Here is a 21959-nt window from a genome sequence, read left to right as displayed (position 1 = left end):
ACGTCACCGGCGGCTTGCGTCCAATGGCGAGGCGAGGCTCGCGTGGACGGCCAATGGGAGCGCGCGTCAGGGGCGCGTCACGTGGGGGGCTGCGTTTTAAATTTGCGCGGCCGTTGGCGGCGAACCCCGGGAAGCTCGCGGCCGCCTTCGTGTCACCTCTTCGTGCCGCTCGCAACACCGACGACGACGCTATTGTTGTTGCTGCTGTTGTTGTTGTCAGTCGTCTGCGCCGCTACTTGTCGTGTGCCTGTTGTTGTGAGTTTGTTGCCGTGTGCGTCTCCTCGCCCGCCCGCCGCGGTTGTGAATATTCGCGCTCGACCGGGGTGGTGGCAAGTCGTCTGGGTCGGCACCGCGTCCACTCCCTGGGCCTCACTCCTCACCCCTCCTGCTGCTGCTGCTGCCACGGCATCTCGAGTGAGTGCTGCTCGACCACAGCTTCGCCGGCGCTTCCCGGCTGGACGTGAGCGCCGCGTGGGTCCTGGCGGGAGTGGTGCGGGTTGCTGTGGAGGCGGGGAGAGTTGCAATGCGGTTTGAGAAATGTCCGCGTTTAATCGATGGGTCGTGACGCGGGTCGTGATTGAGGGCCTGTTGATCGATACAACGTGTCTGGACTGGTCTCCCGTCATGAGAATGTCGAATGCCCGATGCTGGCAAGAGAGATGAGATTCATAGTTTCGCTAATGATTGATACAAGCCGTCGTCGTTCTGCCACTTACACGATTATATTTAGATTGTAGGGGAAGGTTGAGACCCGAGGTGTTTTATTATGAGTGTCGAAGGGCCTGGCGTTTATAATAATAATATACTGGTGGTGTGAGTTTCAGAGTCGAGGAGTTTGGGACAAACGAGAGGCCCTGGGCGGGATTCCCTTGCGGGTCGCGGCCATTTCGCAGCGCGGCTGGGCGAGTTGATTAACTTTGTTTAATTGTAACCAATTATTTGGTGATGCTGCCTTGGCAGTGGTGATGTGCTCTGAAGAAGGACCATTGCCCGAAACGTCAGATTATATATACTTTTTACGCCCACAGTGTTGTATGTAGAACTTATTTCGCAACGTACGTAGCCAACCGGGCTCCTCAGAGATGCGGTGGAAGGGCAACGCACTAAACACAAAGCAGTTGTTGGCGAGTGTGGGGGTTTTATTAACTTGTTTTTTTATTCAATTGAATTTTAACTGTGTTGGCCGTCTCTCCCGACATTCAGCCTCGAGAATGAACTCAAAGGAAAACAGCGATCCACACACTGCGAACGTGAGTGCAGAAACACAAAGGAGGAAGCTGCTGCCAATCCATTTCATAGCAACAACAATCGTACGCACCGGGGCCCCACGGGGTGGCCTCTAGGGAGTGTCACATGCTCGGATGTTATGTCACGAAAGTTGAATTCTCTGCCCCAGTGGAAAATGCATGGAGGAGCTCTGGTGTCCAGCATGACCACAGTCGTCTGTCACGTCATCTACACAATCGGCATTGCAATCATCCACACCGCCATCTACAACCTCAACATATTGCCACATTCAACGCTACTCATCCCTCCCCCAAGGATCATTGACAGCTTATACATCCAACATTTTCCCTTTTGTAGATTCTGTTCCATTGAATATTAGGATGGGACAAAACTGCTAATTCAAATCAGAATTCCGTTGTTTTATACAAAGTAAGTTGCGTAACTTTTACCATTTCTCTTTCATGGTAACTGCTCGGGTCAGGTGTTGTGATTGACGCATTACAGCTGTAAGTGATAACACTAACAAAAAAAATGTCCCTGGGTAGGAAGTGTTATTTTCTAATTGCTTATGCCTCAAAAGTACAGAAAATGGCTATTATTCCCCACAGTTTGCTTTTGTGACCAGGGCAGTGATATTTCGAATTTGACCTATTTTCAATGAGAAAACGTGGTGTGCATTTGTGTCATTCCTTCACGTAAAGTCCTGCTCACAAAAGCAAAGTTTGTGGGGAATAATAGCCATTTTCTATACTTTTTAGGCATAAGCAATTTAAAAAATAACACTTACTACCCAGGGACAAAAATCGTGTTTATATAGAATCCATCACATAGAGCTGATGTCCACTTAGGACTCATTCCCCGTGTCACAATTGTAATAATGATGAAGGATGTGTATATTTTCTCATGTTGCCGAGGATGCTTTTTTGGAAGGACATTTTAAACCATCCTGTACATTTCCACCACACCTATCTTAATAAACAGCACTTGTTGATTATAAAAAACAAACAATATTGAATTCACATACTCTCGTCTGTGCCATCATGCATTGCAATGCCTTCACTACCAGCACCAGTATTTCCACCACAAGCCTCTGCAAGGTGTCCTGTGTGGCTGAAAACTCGATCCTCAAGATTCACTCGAGTGCATGGGGAAGTGCTGTATGAATAATAAATGTTCATTTGTCTGTGCGGTGCAGCTGGTGGGGGCTGGCGGGTCAGGGGATGCTAAGCGCCTCCTGACTAAGATGACGAGTGGCGCTCGACCTGCGAATCCCACGGGGCATAACAACCTGCCCCAGCGCATCCCTGTGGGGCCCAAGTCGCTCAGCCAACAGCAGCAGCCACAGCAGCAGCCACAGCAGCAGCAGCCACAGCAGCAGCAGCCACAGCCGGCAGCGCCCTCATCTGCACAGCCTGGTCTATACCTCCACTCACACCGCCACCCTCCACACAGCCTGGTCTACACCTCCACTCACACCGCCACCCTCCACACGGCCTGGTCTATACCTCCACTCACACCGCCACCCTCCACACAGCCTGGTCTATACCTACACTCACACTGCCACCCTCCACACAGCCTGGTCTATACCTACACTCACACCGCCACCCTCCACACAGCCTGGTCGCTACCCTCCTCACAGCCTGGTCTATACACACCTCCACTGACACCCCTATCCTCCAGCTAAAAGTAATTTTTGTTCTGATTCATATTTCCTTCATGGCTGTACTTTATAATGTTTGTTTTCATTTCGTCATTTTCGTGACTCATCACTCGAATAACTCCTGGTCTCCTTCAGTTCTCGGCTGGTTTAAGAAAAGAACTTGACTTGAAACTCTTCGCAGCCTCGTCTATGCAGTACACTCTTGGGATGTGTCTTCATGAGTCCGCTGCTCTCTTAACAAGTCTCTGCTGTCTGTGTTGCAGAGGCGGAAGCGTCTTCGTCACAGGCGTGTGCCAACCCCAACGACGTGGCCAAGACAAAGTGGGTTGAGCCCCGTTTAACTCTATGAACACACACACACTTGTCTACGACCCACTCGCACACCTACACGTACATCAGGCGATGGTGGCACACACCTGTAATCCAACACTGTGGAGGCAGCAGCAATGGTTGGTGGATCACACACGTGTTGGTGTTGTGAAAATCCCTTCTCATGAGGGTTGAGGAGGAGCTATTATCTGGCTCGCCAGTAAATGATAAAATAAATGTGGACTGCACCCGTTCCATCGGTATGGGATAGTGTTGTCCCCTCGCACGTGTACGTTTTCCCCAGGTGTTGTGCTTCCCTCCCACATGTGAACATTTATTAGCCAAAACAGCTTAATATATAGAGGATTGCAGAACTTGGGCAGTTATTGGTGCCGGCTCACTGCCTGGCTGCCTTCCCTCTCATCGGTGGTTCCTTGCACCTCTTGAGTCGTTCTTTCTCCTTGAGAGTGAGATTATGCGACTTTTTTTTAGATATGGGGCTGCGAGGTTGCCAGGACATGGCAGTACAGCTATGGATTAATTCCACAGATGATTCAATATATTGAATCCATCTGATTTAACCATCTTGAGATTAACCCCCAAGTGTGCCTTGTGGGTTTTCTGATTTCCTCCCCCATGAAGCTGCACTCTAATTCTGGAATTGACCAAGAATCCCAATCCAGCAGGACCCTCCTGAAAGAGAGACTCGGCGAGGCTTTTCCAGAGATGTAATAAATGCACCTTCCTTGTCGGTGCAAGCGTGGGCCCTGCTGATGATGGATCTGGTGGGCCTGGCTCCCCGTGTCGCAGGAAGCAGTGGTCGCTGGACAACTTTGACATTGGGCGGCCGCTGGGCAAGGGCAAGTTTGGCAACGTGTACCTGGCGCGGGAGAAGAGCACCAAGTTCATCCTGGCGCTCAAGGTGCTCTTCAAGTCTCAGCTGGAGAAGTCTGGTGTGGAGCACCAGCTGCGGCGCGAGATTGAGATCCAGTCGCACCTGCGGTGAGCGCTCACGGTCCGGAGAGATGCATTTTTTTTCCTCTGGTTCAGCCAAATTGTCATTTTTAATGTAATTGACTCAATGTGATTCAATACTCACGGTATGGTGATTCGATACTGGTTTTCCACAACCTTTAATTGACGTTTCCTTATCTACATCCGCACCCCCTCTGCCCATCCGTCTCCTTGTAACCCCATCCCCTCACCCCCCTCTCTTATCTCTGCCCCCTCCTCCTTCCCCTCGGCCTGACACAGGCACCCGAACATCCTGCGCCTCTATGGCTACTTCCACGACCGCACGCGCGTCTACCTCATCCTGGAGTACGCTCCACGCGGGGAGCTCTACAAGCCGCTGCAGAAGCAGGGGAAGTTTGACGAGGAACGCAGCGCCTCGGTGAGACCCCCGCCACATCCTGGACCTTGTCGCCGTGACTGACCCCTCCCCCCATTGGTGAGGTGGTGCGGGCGTGCCAGCACGTCTTGTGACACCCGTGCTGTGATGCGTGTGCAGTACGTCGCGGACATGGCGGACGCACTTTTATACTGCCACTCGAAGAAGGTGATCCACCGCGACATTAAGCCCGAGAACTTGCTTCTGGGCCTCAAGGGAGAGCTCAAGATCGCCGACTTTGGGTGGTCGGTGCACGCGCCCTCCTCCAGGTACGCAAGTGGCTAGTGGGGCGAGTAGCTGGTGGGGCGAGTGGAGGAGCATGCTTAGAATATGCCATATGGCTCTCCATCTACAATAGCAGAGGTGTAGGGAATTTCAACAGGACCGACATCTCTGCTTTATTAACCTGGTCAAAGTGTATGATACAATAAATAAGCTAGGGCTCTGGGTTATTCTTCATGCTTTCAGAGTCCCAGACCCTCTGCTCACAAACATTAAGGACCTTCATGATGGTGGGCAGACCTGGGTAAAGCTGTGTGGCCGGGTGTCGAAGCCACTTTCTGTTCACCTAGGGGTGTGTCGGATGTCCTCTGGCCCCTACACTATTTAACATCTTCTTTGACCACGTAATTCGAGAAGCTTTCCATGGATGTACCAGTGGAATTTCAACCTGGTAAAGATGCAATGGGAGGCTGATCATTGCCTGGGTGCGGTCCTATTGGTCAACCATGTTATATATGTGGCTGATCTGGTAATTGCTGCCCACTTGGAGGAGTTGGAGATGCTACTACTGAACCTGGAGCATGCCACTAAGTGATGGGGCCTTACCATCAGCCAGCAGCTTAATGGCTGAAGCACAGGCTAGAGAAGAGATGGACTGTGGTACAGAAATATCTGCATCTGATTAGACTGATCAATGACTAATACGAGCGGTGTCAAGATCGACCTCTGAAGGAAGCTTATGGAGGATGCTACTGGGCAGTTGGAGGCAGCCGCCCTCCAATAACAGAGGGCAGATGAAAGACTCACAACAATGAGCAGAGCGCTGGGTGGCTAAAAGCAACAAGTTGGAACAGCGGGGAGCACAGGGTGCATCTGTCAGTCCATCAACCCATAGCACCTGGGTCTGTCCTGTGACATCCTGCCAGCGAGCCTTCGACACTTCACTTGGTCTTGGGTTACACTTTGCCTGGCACAGGTGCCGTGGTGACCTCACCACCACTTGGTGGTGAACAGCGGTTGTTGGTGGAGCGTGCGAGTGTGTGCATTGGTGCGACTGACGGAATGAGTGAGCAGGTGACTGGTGATGCTAGCACCCAATTTGTGTGGATGGGAATCGATTTACGTAGGACTCGTGTAAGTGGTTTCCGAGCGATGCGTTCGTGTTGTTGTAATGTAGGCTAATGGAGCGAGGATAGTTGTACAAATGAGTTTTCGTGTGCGCACGTACACAGGCGCGCGACTCTGTGCGGCACGCTGGACTACCTGCCACCTGAGATGATCGAGGGGCGCATGCACGATGAGAAGGTGGACTTGTGGAGCCTGGGCGTGCTCTGCTACGAGTTTCTTGTGGGGCGCCCGCCCTTTGAGTCGGAGTCCCACAGTGAGACTTACCGCCGCATCTCCAAGGTGAGGGTTGGCTGGCGGTGGCCCGTTTGGTCCGTAGAATTGGTCCATTCGGCAGGGACTGCACAAAAAGATCAAATCTTTAACTAAGCCCGGTTATAACATCTTTTCTGTTTGTTTAATTGGTCAAAAAACAGCTTCCATTTGGAGGTGGGTTAGAGGTCAGAGCACTGACCTTCCGCTGAAAATCTTGGGTTTGAATGCGGGTTTCAGCTGCTGGCGCTTAAACTGTTTTATCATGTGTAGCGAGTTGACGATCACCAATGACTGCACAAAAAAGTACTCGTGCAAAACTTGAGTTTTTTTTCACTTACTTTAAACTCTAGTAGTATGTAACATGAACTGTTGCTTCCACCGAGTGGTTGGCCTCAGAAGTGAACGCAGTGCTCTGTTCAATTGTTTAGTTGTTGGCGCTCCTGCACTTGTTTTCTACTTGCGCGAGGCACGGTATTGAGTGATAAATGATAATTCCTCCCCTCGCTCTTTGTCTTCCAGGTGGACCTACGCTTCCCATCGCACTTGAGCGATGGAGCCAAGGACCTGATTACAAGTCTGCTGAAACACAGCCCCCACAGCCGCCTGCCGCTCGCTAGAGTCTTGCAGCACCCCTGGGTGAAGGCCAACGCCAAACGCGTTGTGCCGCCCACCTACGCCGCCGCCTCCACCAGCAGCGCCGCCTCCACCAGCAGCGCCGCCAGTACAGCCAACTGAGGCGAGGGCTACCTTCCACCATCCGCATGGGTGTCAGTTCTTGTACCGGTGCACATTGTCTGGAGTTAATCAAGTGGAGAAGCTTTTTGGTGGGAGTGGAGCGGGCGAGGTCTGCCCTGGGGGGGTGCGATGGAGGCATGCGGAGCTATCCGCCTGACTGGATCGAGAACCTGCTGCTAGCGTGTCGATTCCTCCGTTACTGTCGATGCAAGTTGATATCTTCACGTGACACCCTCGGCGAAGAGAGGTCCTACACTCACCGCAGTGTTTGAGAGTTAAGAGGTTATGAATGATGAATCATTACAGGCCTCGTGGTAATCCCGTTCCGATAATATTTGTTGGTCTAGTGCAGCATGTTAATCTTTTAAAACTTTTTTGTCATGTTTATCGCTGTGGGAATGATTGCAGAGATGACTGGGGGATGGGTGTACATTTATTTTAATATACAAAAACTTGCAGGTGGGTGTTTGAGTGCATGAACTGTGCGTAGACATCGCTAGTCTCTTTAATGAGCTGGTCACGATTGGTTCCGAGTTTGCATGCCTCACCCAAACGACCCGGCCTGCACTGCTGTGAGCATTGCTCCGCGTCGGACGGTTGTGCTCCCTGGAGATCTGTGGGTCGCTGTAAATAGTGCACTGGCGCGAGTGTGGGAGTGTTTCACGGTCCATTTTTCGCCTAATAAATAAAGACCAATAAAGTGTTTTCTGCTCAGGATTTTTTAAAAACAAATTTTCTCATTCAACTTCATATTTATTCATTCACATACATTACACAAACTCGGCCTTTTAAGTGCCAGTTTCATTTAAAGCAATGATTTTTAATCCATAACAGGTCATGGTTAGTGCGATTCACCACATGGACAGCATGGATACTTGTACAGTTGCATATTCAAGTGAATTTCCCAGCGTTCGCTGGTTCAGTACTGCTGCTATGGCTCCTGCCGCTATAGCTCCTGCTGCCTGTCTCGGATGCTGCTTGTGTGTGTGACCAGCAACCACTGCCTCACTTCTTTCCAGCAACTCTGTTCTTCGTATCCTGCACCTTCTCCGATATCTTCTCGCGCGTGTCGCTCACTTTCTCAGATATCTTCTCACGCGTGTCGCTCACTTTCTCAGATATCTTCTCGCGAGTGTCGCTCACTTTCTCCGATATCTTCTCCCGCGTGTCGCTCACTTTCTCAGATATCTTCTCGCGAGTCTCGTCCATCTTGTCCTGCAGGAACTGCTTGACATTGGGTGGCGGTGGCGTGTTGAGGATGCCACGCTTGCGCAGGTACTTGACGGTGTAGGAGGTGCCACCCAACGTCACGGTGTAGCGCGCCGGCGTAGCGATCTGTGGGGATGGGCACACAGCACCCACTTTTAGTTTTTACTGTAGCGGCAGCAGCAGCGGTGAGTAGTTTGTTTCTTAGGGTTGCGTGCAGAGCGTTGTGCTGCTTTGCGTGTGGTGCAGGTCACCTTGTAGAGTGCGTAGGCCGTGAGCAAGTTGCCTCCCTGCGAGCTGTGCAGGAGCTTGATGAACTTCTCAGGAAATCCCAGGGCCTCCAGCATGGGCAGCACGTTCACTCCCCTGCAAACAACAATGACCCCCCCCCCCCCCCACGTGGACTTTAACAGACTCTTGGGACAGGTGCTGTTATCGTGCACGCAAGGGGCTGTGTGGCGAGCGCATGCCTGAAACATGCATATCCACACGTTCTGTGATTCTCCTGCACTCGGGCAGCTCAAACGTCGCTGGGTGCCCTTGAAAGTAAAAAAAAATCCACCGATTTAACTCAAAACCGAGTACCTTTCATCATTTTACAAAAGGTTGTTTCTCCATAACTGCCCCTGGTGGTGTCGTGTGTTGTCATTTTTTTACCATTCAATACCCCCTCCCTCCATCCCCTTTCGGTTGTTTATCCGAGAGAAAACTGCATCAAGTCAAGAATTTAGATGTCTGGCAAATCCCATTAATGAGCATTTCATCTGGGCGGAAACTGGAGTACCCAGAGAAAGGGTGGGTTGACATTCAGCACCAGCCAAGCACTGGTGGTCTCCCATGGTCACTCGACGCCACTTCTGAGATAAGAGAACTGACTCGGGGCGATTTGTTCCGGAATGAAACCGCGAATGGATAATTATGGATCAAATGCGTCCTGACCGCATTCATCCGAGGAGGTGGGGGGGGGGCTGCCACCCCACAGCCCCAAGTCGTGTCCCCGAGGGGCCTCACCTCATGGCCGCGTAGTAGAAGGATCCGAACCAGACGGCGGAGGTGACGAGGTGGACAGGGATCATCACCTTGCCGTACTGCTTCAAGGTTCTCTTGAAGCGTGATATGAGGCCCATGGAGCGGTCCTGCAGAGGGTCGGTCTCCTCCGAGGCGGGCTGCGGGCTCCCCTCGGCTTCCAACGCCTTGGCTCGCAGGGGACCCTCGCCCGTACCCCGCTGGGGGTCAGCGCCGCGCTGGGCATCGCCCTTGTCGTCTTGCAGGGGGTCGCCCTTGTCGTCTTGCAAGGGATCGACTTTCCGCTGCTGGGGGTCTCGGCCGGGCGCGCTGTGCAGTGCCGCGCAGCTCAAGCGGCCGCGTGCGAGGAGCCGTGGCTGCGGGGACGCGGCGACCCAGAGGGCGGCAGACGCGGGGCTCCGAGTGAGGCACGCGGGGCTCCGATGTCTGGGCAGGGAGGCGAAGTCCGCGTGGGGGGCCCTCGACACCGTGAGCCGGCGGACGAGCGCCGCGGACCGCATCGCGGCGACGGGTCCTCGCTACGAGGAGGCGCGACGTGACGGCCTCGGAGAGCGTGGCGCGGAGAGAGGCCTGCGGGGTGGAGAGGGTTGCGGGAGACGAGGAGGGTAACGAGGGGGGCAATAAGGTATTTCGGCGTTAAAGGGTAAGGCTGGGGGGTCTTATCCCGAGTTATTCACTTCACGTCTAATTCCCTTCACTTCGGACGCCAATTCACAGCTCTGGGCTCGATGCGTGTTTATAGCGACCATCTCGACATGATGCACAACCACGCAAGCGAAGGCAGAGACCGAAGGAAGGGCTTGAGCCTAAACGTCGACTCGTATAGATCCACACTCACACGGAGACTCACAGACACATCGAAGGGTTTCTGTAAACCCGATAAACCCTTCCATTCAACAACACTGAACCGATGCAATCGCGATGTATATCGCGTCTAAAATCGACCGCTGTCTTCCTGACTGGGAGCAGTTGAATGAGCCCCGACTTCCCTCCCAAAGCCGGAGGCTGCCCTCCCCTGCCTTGTGGCTGCCCATCATGCCCCGTGGCTCCCTCCCTGCCCCTCGCCACGCTGCCCACCATGCCCCGTGGCTGCCCTCCTCCCTCCCTGCCCTCCGTGGCTGCCCTCCCTCCCTGCCCCTCGCCACGCTGCCCACCATGCCCCGTGTCTGCCCGGCCACGCTGCTGCCCGTCACCTGCAGCTGTCACGCGTGGCCCACGCCGCCATTCATTCCGTCGCTTCCGCAAGGTCACCGTGACGGACGTGACGTCACGAACCGTTCCGGGGCGCGCGGCTCCACGGGGTAGTGACGTCATGACAACATCCGGGTGTGCGAGAGCACGTGGCGAACGAAGCCGTCGTTCGCATGGCAGCGAACGAGAGTGAACGATGTCGTGAACACGACAGTGTGGAGAGTGAACGATGTCGTGAACACGACAGTGTGGAGAGTGAACGATGTCGTGAACACGACAGTGTGGAGAGTGAACGATGTCGTGAACACGACAGTGTGGAGAGTCAACGATGTCGTGAACACGATTGTGGAGAGTGAATTACGTTGTTAACACGATAGTGTGGAGAGTGAATTATATTGTTAACACGATATTGTGGAGAGTGAAAGAACCAAGAAGATGAATGAATGATGTTAACACTTTTGGAAAATGAATGAGTTCGTTCACAATATTGAATGATAGAATGAGTTAATTCATATTCTTTCTGAATGAGAGAATTTGTTCACAACTGAATTAATGAGCGAGTTGAAATGCATGCGGGTGAATGACATTGAGTTCATTCTCAACACCATGGGAGCTCGAATGAGTTCACAAAATGAGAGAATGAGTTAATTCTCATAATCCAGGAATTAGAATAATTGCTCACTGCGAATGATTTAATTCACGAAACAAAAATTGCGAAATAACTATTTAATTATTTCATTCACAAATGAACTGTAGAGAAATGTTGAGAATTCACAAACGATCGGTACGTCGATACCTTAATGAGTGCAATATTTAAATGAATTGAAGAATTGTTTAACGTGTGTGAATGAGTTATGTACGCGTGAGTGAATGCATGGGCGAGCGAGGAAGTTGATTAATTATAATAAAATCCGAGTAGTGCAACAGTACACGAGTTAACAGTGAATGGGTTTAGCGAATGAATTCTGTGTCATTTTATATTTTGCACCGTCGTTTATGCAAATTGCATCTCTACATCGCCGAGGAAGCAAGTTGCCACAGTGGGGAGCAACAGAGGGCGTGCGTCTGGCAGTCAAATCAGTCCGCCAACCGATAACACCTGGGCCTGTCCCGTGACCTGCTGCACCTCGCCTCGCACATCCTACGACCCATGGACACCTGGGCCTGTCCCGTGACCCCCTTGTCAGCAGGAGCGAACGAACTGCGACGGCAACCGTTGCAGACTCGCTGCTCCCCGACAACGAGTCTGCTGTTGTGTGTGATGCGCGCGTCTGTGGATGGTGATGTTGTTGATGTGGTCCTGTGGGTGCAAAGTCCTGGGTCAGCGTCTGGCGAGTGACGGGGTTCGAGCGCGCGCGGGTGAGGGGCTGTTGCTGCTGTATTCGAATGGTTGGTTGATTTGTTCGGGGTGAGTGAATTGGTAAGACAGCACTTGGTTTGATGAGTGAGCAGTTGGGTTTGTGGTTGAGTGGGTAAGTCGGTGGTTGAGTGAGTGGGTGGTATAGTGGACGAGTCTGCGGTAAACTGGGTGAGTGGGTGGTTTGGTGGATTAGAGGGTGGGTTTTGGTTAGTGGATCAGTGGAAAGGTTGGTGACTGAGTTTTTGGGTTGGTGAGTAGGTGAGTGGTTGGGATGGTGAGTGGTTGGGTTGCTGAGTGGTTGGGATGGTGAGTGGTTGGGTTGGTGAGTGGTTGGGTTGGTGAGTGTTTGGGTTGGTGAGTGGTTGGGATGGTGAGTGTTTGGGTTGGTGAGTGGTTGGGATGGTGAGTGGTTGGGTTGGTGAGTGGTTGGGTTGGTGAGTGTTTGGGTTGGTGAGTGGTTGGGTTGGTGAGTAGGTGAGTGGTTGGGTTGGTGAGTAGGTGAGTGGTTAGGATGGTGAGTGGTTGGGATGGTGAGTGGTTGGGTTGGTGAGTAGGTGAGTGGTTGGGTTGGTGAGTGGTTGGGATGGTGAGTGGTTGGGTTGGTGAGTAGGTGAGTGGTTAGGATGGTGAGTGTTTGGGTTGGTGAGTGGTTGGGTTGGTGAGTAGGTGAGTGGTTGGGTTGGTGAGTGGTTGGGATGGTGAGTGAGTGGTGGGGTTGCCAAGTGGGTGAGTGGATGAGTTGATGGGTCAGTTGAGGTCGATTTGTCTGTTCTCGTGGCCCCCGTCTCCCTCCCCGCACCCCCACTCTTGGACACCCGGTACCCCCCCCCCCCCGTCTACCCCCCCCCCCCCGTCTACCCCCCCCCCCCCGTCTACCCCCTCCCTCCCACCGGCCCCCGTCACCGCCCGGCGCTGTAGCCTGGATCTCGTCGCTTCGAGCCAAAGGAATTTCCAATCGATCCTCAGCCACCACCGCTCCCTCTCTCCCTCCCCTCCCCTCCCTCCCTCCCCTACCCACCCCTCCTTCCCCTCCCTCCCTCCCCTACCCACCCCTCCCTCCCCTCCTTCCCCTCCCTCCCCACCTTCCCCTCCCTCCCTCCCACTCTTCCCCACACCCTCCCATCCAACTTGCCCCACATCCCTTCTCTCCTTCCTCGCCGTCGATCCCCTCTACCCCCCTCCCGCACCCCCAACTCATTCCTCTGCACCCCCGCGGGGAGGGAGGGGGGCGGGCAGGGGGGTCACGCGTGAGCGGGGCCCGGGTCCCCGGGGTCCGCGGTGCCGGCACGCGGCTCATCCAGACCGACGAGTTCCCTCCCCCTCCCCCCGCACCCCGACGACTCCACTGGCTCACTCTGACTACACTCACCACCACCAGACTCACCACTCACCACCACTACACTCACCACTACACTCACCCCTATTACACTCACCACCACTACACTCACCACTCACCACCACTACACTCACCACTCACCACCACTACACTCACCACTCACTACCACTACACTCACCACTACACTCACCACCACTACACTCACCACTCACCACCACTACACTCACCACCACTACACTCAACACTCACCACCACTACACTCACCACCACTACACTCACCCCTATTACACTCACCACCACTACACTCACCACCACTACACTCACCACCACTACACTCACCACCACTACACTCACCACTCACCACCACTACACTCACCACCACTACACTCACCACCACTACACTCACCACCACTACACTCACCCCTATTACATTCACCACCACTACACTCACCACTCACCACCACTACACTCACCACCACTACACTCACCACCACTACACTCACCACTCACCACTACTACACTCACCACTCACCACCACTACACTCACTACTTACCCCGACTGCACTCACCCCTACTACACTCACCACTACTACACTCACCACTCACCACTACTACACTCACCACTACTACACTAACCCTACTACACTCACCACTACTACACTCACCCTACTACACTCACCCTACTACACTCACCCCTACTACACTCACCACTACTACACTCACCCTACTACACTCACCACTACTACACTCAGCCTACTACACTAACCCTACTACCAGAGGTGGGACAAAGTCATTGTTATGCAAGTCCAAGTCGAGTCGCAAGTCATCAAATTCATGACTCGAGTCTGACTCGAGTCCAAGTCACATGACTCGAGTCCACATCTCAGAGGTGGGACAAAGTCATTGTTATGCAAGTCCAAGTCGAGTCGCAAGTCATCAAATTCATGACTCGAGTCTGACTCGAGTCCAAGTCACATGACTCGAGTCCACATCTCAGAGGTGGGACAAAGTCATTGTTATGCAAGTCCAAGTCGAGTCGCAAGTCATCAAATTCATGACTCGAGTCTGACTCGAGTCCAAGTCACATGACTCGAGTCCACATCTCAGAGGTGGGACAAAGTCATTGTTATGCAAGTCCAAGTCGAGTCGCAAGTCATCAAATTCATGACTCGAGTCTGACTCGAGTCCAAGTCACATGACTCGAGTCCACACCTCTGCCTACTACACTCACCCTACTACACTCACCTCTATTATACTCACTACTCACCACTCCTACACTCACCCTACTACACGCGCCACAATTCCACTCCTACTACACTTACCACTACTAAACTCACTACTGACCACTACACTCACCACAACACTCACTACTCACCATTCCTACACTCACCACACACTCCTACACTCACCACTACGATACTCACTCCTTACCACAACTACATGCACCACTCACCGCGACACTCACAACAATTGCACGACTATGAACTACTCACCACACGACACTCATCTGCGCTCACTTCCACAGATGCCCCCTATTCCTCTCATGCCTCCCGCTCACCAATCCAACCCTTTAACCCCCCCCCCCCCCACTAATAATCCCATAGCCCCCCCCCCACAACCCCGTGTCGCTGTGGATACGCCACCTCTCCACCGCCTCGTGCTCTCTGTGAGACTGTGCAGGAAGAGCCGGATTCGTCATTTCAGTTTGGCCGTTCCCCCAATCCTAGTCCAGCCGCGCCACGACAGGCGGCTTGAGGCCACGAGATGAGGACGTCCCGGTGCACCCGCCTGTGCACGGGGAAGCCCTCCGGAAGGAGAAGCCACGGACAGAAGAAGAAGAACCAACTCCTGAGCTCGCGCGGCACGCATCGCGGGCCACGCCAGGGGTCACACTTCGATCAAAACAAAAATCAACATCTCAGAGCTGGAATTTTGCCACGTGAAGTGTCAAAACAATATGTGGGGGTTTAGTGGTGCAGTTGTTGGTGACCAGGTTGAGAACCACCCGGGTTCATCACTGCGGATGCGCGGCTGAGACCCAGATGCGAACCGAGGATCTCTGAGCTCCGCGTCTCTGACCCCTGGGCCACCCGGCCTCCTCTGGCGCGACCGTCTCGTGTCACATTCCTGATCCGCCTGTGATCCCTCCCGGCTGGAGGGTGAAGTCGGGCGAGATGCTTTGCTGCTGCGGCTGCTATTTTGAAGCATGTTTGAACTCCACACTCTCGGGGAGTGGTGGTGATGATTTCCATCGTGATGATGGCATCGCGGTAGTGATGGCCTGGTGGTTGTCATGGTATGGTCGTAATGGCATAGCGGTAGTGATGGCCTGGTGGTTGTCATGGTATGGTCGTAATGGCATAGCGGTAGTGATGGCATAGCGGTGGTTGTCATGGCATGGTGGTTGTGACGGCATTGTAGTTGTAATGGCATGATAGTGGTGGAATGAGCAAAGGTTGTTTACGTGAGATGTAGCCTTGGACCCGATGAATCACCCACAGCTGGCGTGCGTAATTGTAATACAGGGCGACAATTTAATATGAAATTAAACAAAACATTAATGGCCTGTTTGGCAGCGGTGAATATAAACAAATCAATTAAAACACCGCAAGTTAGTCATTAACAGCGCATTGCACAAGAAGCCAAGTCGGCCCGGATCGAGATTGAATATTCCGCTGCCAGTCTCCTCGCACCCGCAGCCCGGAGGACCACATCGCTCGAAATACCCTGGCCCCTGACCCCAATCCCATGCCAGGTCACCTTCAAGATCTCATTCACCGTCTTCAAGATCATCCATGGGCTCGCCACACTCTCCCACCACGTATCTCCCTCTCCTCCTCTCCTCCGCACTCTCCTGCACCTTCCACCACTCGTCCACCTCCCTCCTCGCCTTCCTCCTACGCCCGCCGACATTCTCCCTCCCCAACCTTCCTCACAGCCCCGACTCCCTGCGGCCTCTCACCTCCCCCACGTCTGAGCTGCCACCCTCTCATCTTCCACCTCCTCCACCATCCCTCATCTCCATCGCACCCCTCACATCTCCCACCCAACGCTTCGCACCTTCCAATTACATACAACTCTCCCACCTCCCTCCCTCATCTTCCTCCCTCGTGTCTCTCCTCTCCCCTCCCTCCCCCATTTCCCTTTCCTCCCTCCCCCGTCTCCCCCACCCCCACGGATGCGCCTGTGACGTGAACGCGCTCACACGCCTGCTGCGGTGCCAGGCTCTGAGCACGCGGGGTGTTCACGTGCTAATGAGCATTAATTAGCGATGCTCACAATGGCCGTGTCTCCTCCTTGAGAGTTGCCATGGTAATGTATAATTTCAGCAGAATTGGTTCAGCACAAGCAAAAACTCGCTTGAACCCATGCTGGTAAACTGCCAGATGTTTAGTTAGTTGAGCCAGCCCATGTTTGATGAGGAAGGGCTATTTCCCGAAACGTCGGCTGTTATATTTTCTTGTTTTTTAAGGCCACATACACACTGTTTCTGACGGATATGGGTTGAGTCGTTTTGTTTTTCCCCCCCACTTTTAATGAGCAAACGTCACTCACAATTACAAACCGAACCCACAAAGCTACTCGGTCACTTCACCGTATTCATCGGATTATGAGACGCTCCTGTAAGTAATAGGTACCTCAAACTTGTACCCAGTGTCAGTAAAGTCCTACCAATCTGGACTCAGAGCAAAGTCGAATATTCCTCATATCGCCTTTATTAGACTGTTCGGGCAAGTGCTGCTGTTGGCGAGCACCTATGAAGGCTGGAACGGCACACGAGAGGGTGGGCGGCCAGCACTATGCCGGACCGTCTTTGTCTCCCCAGTGGCAATGTATACAAACCGCACCAGGTACTCACTTGAGGCTGAGTCGACCTAGGGGAGGCCCAGGACGGGTTCCGATAATCGTCACCGGTGTTGGCCGTGCGCGCGAATCGAACTTGGATCGCCGGGTTCGTAGCGCAGCGCTGTAACCGATGGTTTAGCGCAGGGTCTTGAAGACAAGGCGGGAGGCTAGACGCATAGACGTTGGAGCACAGAGTACGGTACAACAATGCAGCTCTGCTGCACTGCCCTCTGCTGCCCACCCCGGGGCAGCCTGTGGGTGTACGGAATGGCCGTACTCAGGAGCAGCATGCCGTGTGAACACGCATGGAGTTCAGAACGCCTCATTCGAGACCCAAACATCGTCGAACGCCTCCTCATCGCCTTTACATTCCTCCTCGAAGACACTGGAGTAACCAACAACTCACTCAGCAATTCACTCACCCACCCACTCACCCACTCACTCGCTCACCCACTCACCCACCCGCTCAACCACTCACTCACCCACCCACTCCACCACCCGCTCAACCACTCTCACGTGCGGCTGATGTCGCCATCAACCGCATCGTAACGTCAAGAGGCAGATGCGCTCCTCTCCTTTATGAATGGCAAATCAAATGCTCCAGTCACAGGAGTGCGAATGCGGCCATGCAATCCGAACTATGGGCCAGAGAGTAAAGCGCCCCTACAACTGAGGAATAGCAACACGACACGAACCCTCTCTGCTGAAGCCCTCTCGTCGTGGATCGCAGACCTCGACATTGGCATTTAGCTCCTCAATATATTGCCACTGCTGCTGCTGTACATCACACGCGTGAATGGCACCACGCGTGGACAAAGACATCCGTGGGAGCTCCTGGGTTGGCGTTGCCCGGGACGCCAGCTCTCACGCTGTTTCCATACAGTTGCACATATAGTTGCTAATGTATTTACATAAGGGCGCCCACCCGTGCTTCAAGAGGCGTAACATCAGCATAAAGTTGGTAGGTAAGGGTTGGCTAATTTTACATACTGGACGTTTTACCCCCCCCCCCATCATCCCGTGAGAGCTCCCGGGCTCAGCAGGCTGGAGCCTGGACCAAGCCCTTTGAAGGGCGGCGGCCACCTACAGCAAGCGCAGAGGGCAGACGAAGCAGTGGGCGTTGTGGGCAGTAGAGGGCAGCAGTGCAGTGAAACTCACTGCACTCCCTGCACCCCCCTCTTCTCCACCACCACCAAGCCGCGCTGACCGTCGTGGAGAAGCTCAAAATAACCACCAGCAGTGGAGTGACGTGTACGGGCCGCGCGTGTGCACGTGGAGAGCGGGAGGAGAGGCGAGACGATGGTGATGGCAGTGAGCTGGTGATGATGGTTAGAAACGACGATGCACATGGGGTGGGGGGGGCATCTCATCTGTTGCTCAACTTGACCCCCCCCAATCCTGGGACCCAAATTCCCTTCAGCCCCGCCCCCCGCCCTGCAGGCCGGGCCCCACTGCCCACCCCCCCGGTAGGGGTGGACAGTGGGTGGATGGGTGAGTCGGGAGGTGGGGTGAGTGGGTAAGGAAAGAGGGTGAGTGATGGTGGTGGTGAGTGGGTGGTGATGGTGGTGAGTGACCGGTGTGCTGTTGTGAGTGAGTAGGTGAGTGATGGTGGTGGTGAGTGGGTAAGGAAAGAGGGTGAGTGATGGTGGTGGTGACTGGGTGGAAATAGAATAGGGAGGGGGGTGAGTTGCGAGCGAGTGATGGTGGTGAGTTATCGGTGAGCTGTTGTGAGTGAGTGGGTGACTGATGGTGGTGGTGAGTGGGTGAGTGATGGTGGTGGTGAGTGGGTGGTGATGGTGGTGGTGAGTGGGTGGTGAGTGGGTGGTGATGGTGGTGGTGAGTGGGTGGTGAGTGGGTGGTGATGGTGGTGGTGAGTGGGTGGTGAGTGGGTGGTGATGATGGTGAGTGACCGGTGTGCTGTTGTGAGTGGGTGGGTGAGTGATGGTGGGGGTGAGTGGGGAGAGCGGTGGGTGAGTGGAGTGGGGAGAGGGGTGTGTGGGGTGGGTGGGGAGAGGGGTGTGTTACTGGGTGGGGGGGAGGGTGAGTGGGGTGGGGGCTGGTGGGGGGTGGGTGGGGGGGTGTTTGGTGTGGATGCTGCCTCCCGGCTGCTATGGGGAGCGCCGTGCCTTGGCGACGCCGCGAGACACGTGACGGGGTGAGCGAGGGGAGGGGGAGAGTGCGGGGGGGGAGTCACGGGAGAGGAGCAGAGTCAGAGGTAGAGAGAGAGACGGGGGAGAGAGACGGGGGAGAGAGTCAGAGGTAGAGAGAGAGACGGGGGAGAGAGACGGGGGAGAGAGTCAGAGGTATAGAGAGAGAGACGGGGGAGAGAGACGGGGGGGATAGACGGGGGAGAGAGACGGGGGAATAGACGGAGTAGAGAGGGCGAAAAGAGCGGATGGGAGATAGGTGAAGGAAGAGTCGGAGGGGAGAGAGAAGCAGAGGAGAGGCAACGAGGGAGAGGCCGAGTGAGAAGGGAAGAGTGAAGGGAGAGCGAGGGGAGAGGCAGGAGAGTGGTAGAGGAACGCCGGGGGAGTGGGGGGAGGGTGTGGGGACAGTGGACTGGAGACAGGAGAGCATCAGACAGAGGAGGGGAGTTGGAGGAGACGGAGGCGAGAGTTATGAGAGAGGGCGGGGAGAGGGAGGGGAGTTGGAGGAGAGTTGGGAGGGGGGGGCAGAGGGAGGAGGAGGAGGCGGCAGAGTAGACGGGAGACAGCCGAGTGGGAGCATCAGAGGGAGGAGGAGGAGTGTTAGGGGAGACGGGGAGAGGAGGAGGGAGGGAGGGAGGGGGAGAGGAGAGTTATCGGGAGTCGCGCCCGGGGCAGCGGGGGAGGGGAGGGCGCGCTGGTGGTGGTGGTGGTGGAGCCGCAGGGAGGGAGGGAGCGGCGTGGACCCTCCCGCCCAGGGGGAGCAGCAGGGAGCAGTAGGGACCCCCCCCCTCGTCTCCAGAGCGACGCGGGGCTCGGCTCGAGTCCATGCCCCGGCTGCGGCTGCGGCTGCTGCTGCCATCTTCCCCATCTCCCCCGGACAACGCCGCGGAGTCGTCACCACCATCAGCAGCAGCATCAGCAGCAGCAACATCATCAGCAGCATGTCGCGCCGAAAACAGGCGAACCCCAACCGGGTCACGGCGGGTGAGTGCGGCTCGGGTGGGACCAGGTGGGGTCAGGGGGGGTCAGGGGGGGTCGGGGGGATCATTTGGGGTCGGTGCCCAAAAGTTTTATCTCGGACCGCGGGGAGCGAAGTACGAGTCAGAAATGGAGTCAAAACTTTCCTGCAGCGTCGCCCCCGTCGCGTGCCTGTCCGTCTGCCTCGGTCTGTGTCTCACTCTCTCTGTGTCTCACTCTGTCTCACTCTGTCTGTCTGTGTCTCACTCTGTCTGTGTCTCCCTCTGTCTCTGTGTGTCTCCCTCTGTCTCTCTGTGTGTCTCCCTCTGTCTCTCTGTGTGTCTCCCTCTGTCTGTCTGTTTCCCTCTGTCTGTCTCTCTGTGTCTCTCTGTCTGTCTCCCTGTCTCTGTGTCTCCCTCTGTTTCTCTGTGTCCCTCTGTCTGTGTCTCCCTCTGTCTGTGTCTCCCTCTGTCTCACTCTGTCTCCCTGTCTGTATCCCTCTGTCTCCGTCTCTAAGTGTGTCTCGTCTCACGTCTCCCCGTATCTCCCTTGACTCGTCGCTCGCTGTGTCTCTCTGCGCGTCTTTTTTGTCCCAGTGTCTCCGTCTGCCGATGTCTCTCCCTGCTCGTCTACCCCATTGCCTGCCGCTGTCGATCTGCGTACATGTCACCCTCTGCTGGCACTGTCTCCTGACATCTCCACGTTTCTCCCCGTGTCTTGTGTCTGCCGTGTCCCTTGTCTAGCTGCTCGTCTCATGTCATGACTCTACTGCGTAGACGCGAGGTTACCGTGGTGCGGCCGCGTGTGTACACGTGGTGGTACACGCGGTGTGTGTGTACGCGCGTTGTGTGTGTACACGTGGTGGTACGCACGGTGTGTGTGTACACGCGGTGTGTGTACACGCGTTGTGTGTGTACACGCGGTGTGTGTGTACACGTGGTGTGTGTGTACACGTGGTGGTACACGCGGTGTGTGTGTACGCGCGTTGTGTGTGTACACGTGGTGGTACGCACGGTGTGTGTGTACACGCGGTGTGTGTGTACACGCGTTGTGTGTGTACACGCGTTGTGTGTGTACACGCGGTGTGTGTGTACACGTGGTGGTACACGCGTTGTGTGTGTGTACGCGCGGTGGTACACGTATTGTGTGTGAGTGTAGCGCGTTCAAGGTGTGTGTGAGTGTACCTGGTATGGTATGTGCACGGTGTGGGTGTACTGTAGTATAATTCACGGGGTGTTAGGTGAAGTGTACAGAAGTGTACACATGGTGTAGTGGTGGTGTGTAGTGTGTGTGTGTAGTGTGCATGGTGTATTATTGTGTATGTGGAGTCGTGTGTAGTGATGGCGGAGTGTACAGGCTGTGTACACGGTTTAGTGGTGGTGTGTAGTGAACACAATGTCGTGTGGGGTGGGCTGTGTACACGGTGTAGTGGTGGTGCGTAGTGTGTCGTGGGCTATGTACACGGTGTAGAGGTGATGTGTAGTGGTGGTGTGTAGTGGTGGTGTGTAGTGAACACAATGTGGTGTGTGGTGGGCTGTGTACACGGTGTGGTGGTGGTGTGTGGTGGTGGTGTGTGGTGGTGGTGTGTAGTGGTGGTGTGTAGTGAACACAATGTGGTGTGTGGTGGGCTGTGTACACGGTGTAGTGGTGGTGTGTGGTGTGTGGTGGTGGTGTGTGGTGGTGGTGTGTGGTGGTGGTGTGTGGTGGTGGTGTGTGGTGGTGGTGTGTGGTGGTGGTGTGTGGTGAACACAATGTGGTGTGTGGTGGGCTGAGTACACGGTGTGGTGGTGGTGTGTGGTGGTGGTGTGTGGTGAACACGATGTGGTGTGTGGTGGACTGAGTACACGCGGGAGGGGGGCAGCAGCAGCAGGGGGAGGGGGGAGGAGGAGGGGAGCACCGGGGCCGCGTTGTTTGTGGTGGAGACGCCGCGGCGCCATGGAGACGCCAGCGCCTTGGTTACCCCGCAT

At 54.7% G+C, this 21959-nt stretch overlaps 3 protein-coding genes across 6 annotated transcripts in view; 2 read left to right on the top strand and 1 right to left on the bottom strand.

Moving 5' to 3' along the window:
- The first annotated feature begins 99 nt into the window (after nucleotides 1-99).
- LOC144735201 (aurora kinase C-like) lies at nucleotides 100-7623 on the top strand. Its single transcript, XM_078617668.1, has 9 exons — nucleotides 100-414; nucleotides 1204-1250; nucleotides 2423-2642; nucleotides 3151-3208; nucleotides 4007-4198; nucleotides 4451-4589; nucleotides 4707-4855; nucleotides 6041-6215; nucleotides 6708-7623. The coding sequence occupies exons 2-9, from the start codon at nucleotides 1212-1214 to the stop codon at nucleotides 6921-6923; spliced, it is 1188 nt and encodes a 395-aa protein (XP_078473794.1). The 5' UTR covers nucleotides 100-414; nucleotides 1204-1211; the 3' UTR covers nucleotides 6924-7623.
- A 32-nt stretch (nucleotides 7624-7655) lies between these two features.
- Nucleotides 7656-10459, bottom strand: MIMS1 (mitochondrial inner membrane scaffold 1). 2 transcript variants are annotated; one of them, XM_078617669.1, is made up of 4 exons: nucleotides 10349-10459; nucleotides 9141-9725; nucleotides 8384-8495; nucleotides 7656-8258 (listed from the first exon to the last, which is right to left on the bottom strand). In XM_078617669.1, exons 2-4 carry the CDS (start codon nucleotides 9653-9655, stop codon nucleotides 7929-7931), a joined length of 957 nt encoding a protein of 318 aa, XP_078473795.1. In that variant the 5' UTR covers nucleotides 9656-9725; nucleotides 10349-10459; the 3' UTR covers nucleotides 7656-7928. The 2 variants fall into 2 exon arrangements, with proteins under 2 accessions (XP_078473795.1, XP_078473796.1); XM_078617670.1 differs by having other exon boundaries at nucleotides 10310-10391.
- Nucleotides 10460-19713: 9254 nt separating this feature from the next.
- LOC144735165 (uncharacterized) overlaps nucleotides 19714-21959 on the top strand; it is a 35988-nt gene continuing 33742 nt past the window's right edge. For all 3 annotated transcript variants that reach the window (XM_078617609.1, XM_078617610.1, XM_078617608.1), the window contains exon 1: nucleotides 19714-20019. In XM_078617609.1, coding sequence (XP_078473735.1) covers nucleotides 19977-20019 — 43 coding nt within the window. In that variant the 5' untranslated portion in view covers nucleotides 19714-19976. The remainder of the gene's footprint in view (nucleotides 20020-21959) is intronic.

The sequence above is a fragment of the Lampetra planeri genome, chromosome 54, assembly GCF_965212315.1.
Source record: "Lampetra planeri chromosome 54, kcLamPlan1.2.h2, whole genome shotgun sequence".
In the NCBI taxonomy this organism is placed as follows: Eukaryota; Metazoa; Chordata; class Hyperoartia; order Petromyzontiformes; family Petromyzontidae; genus Lampetra; species Lampetra planeri.
Note: the sequence above shows the minus strand (reverse complement) of the source record. Positions and strands in the feature narration are given on the sequence as shown.

Excerpts from the sequence above, each read along its gene's own strand:
- LOC144735201 (XM_078617668.1), top strand. The coding sequence starts at position 1,212 with ATGAACTCAAAGGAAAACAGCGATCCACACACTGCGAAC. Across the intron at positions 1,251-2,422 it reads GCGATCCACACACTGCGAAC|CTGGTGGGGGCTGGCGGGTC; the intron begins GTGAGTGCAGAA and ends TGTGCGGTGCAG. Across the intron at positions 4,590-4,706 it reads ACGAGGAACGCAGCGCCTCG|TACGTCGCGGACATGGCGGA; the intron begins GTGAGACCCCCG and ends ATGCGTGTGCAG.
- MIMS1 (XM_078617669.1), bottom strand. The coding sequence starts at position 9,655 with ATGCGGTCCGCGGCGCTCGTCCGCCGGCTCACGGTGTCGAGGGCCCCC. Across the intron at positions 8,496-9,140 it reads TTCTACTACGCGGCCATGAG|GGGAGTGAACGTGCTGCCCA; the intron begins GTGAGGCCCCTC and ends TGTTGTTTGCAG. Across the intron at positions 8,259-8,383 it reads CGGCCTACGCACTCTACAAG|ATCGCTACGCCGGCGCGCTA; the intron begins GTGACCTGCACC and ends CCATCCCCACAG.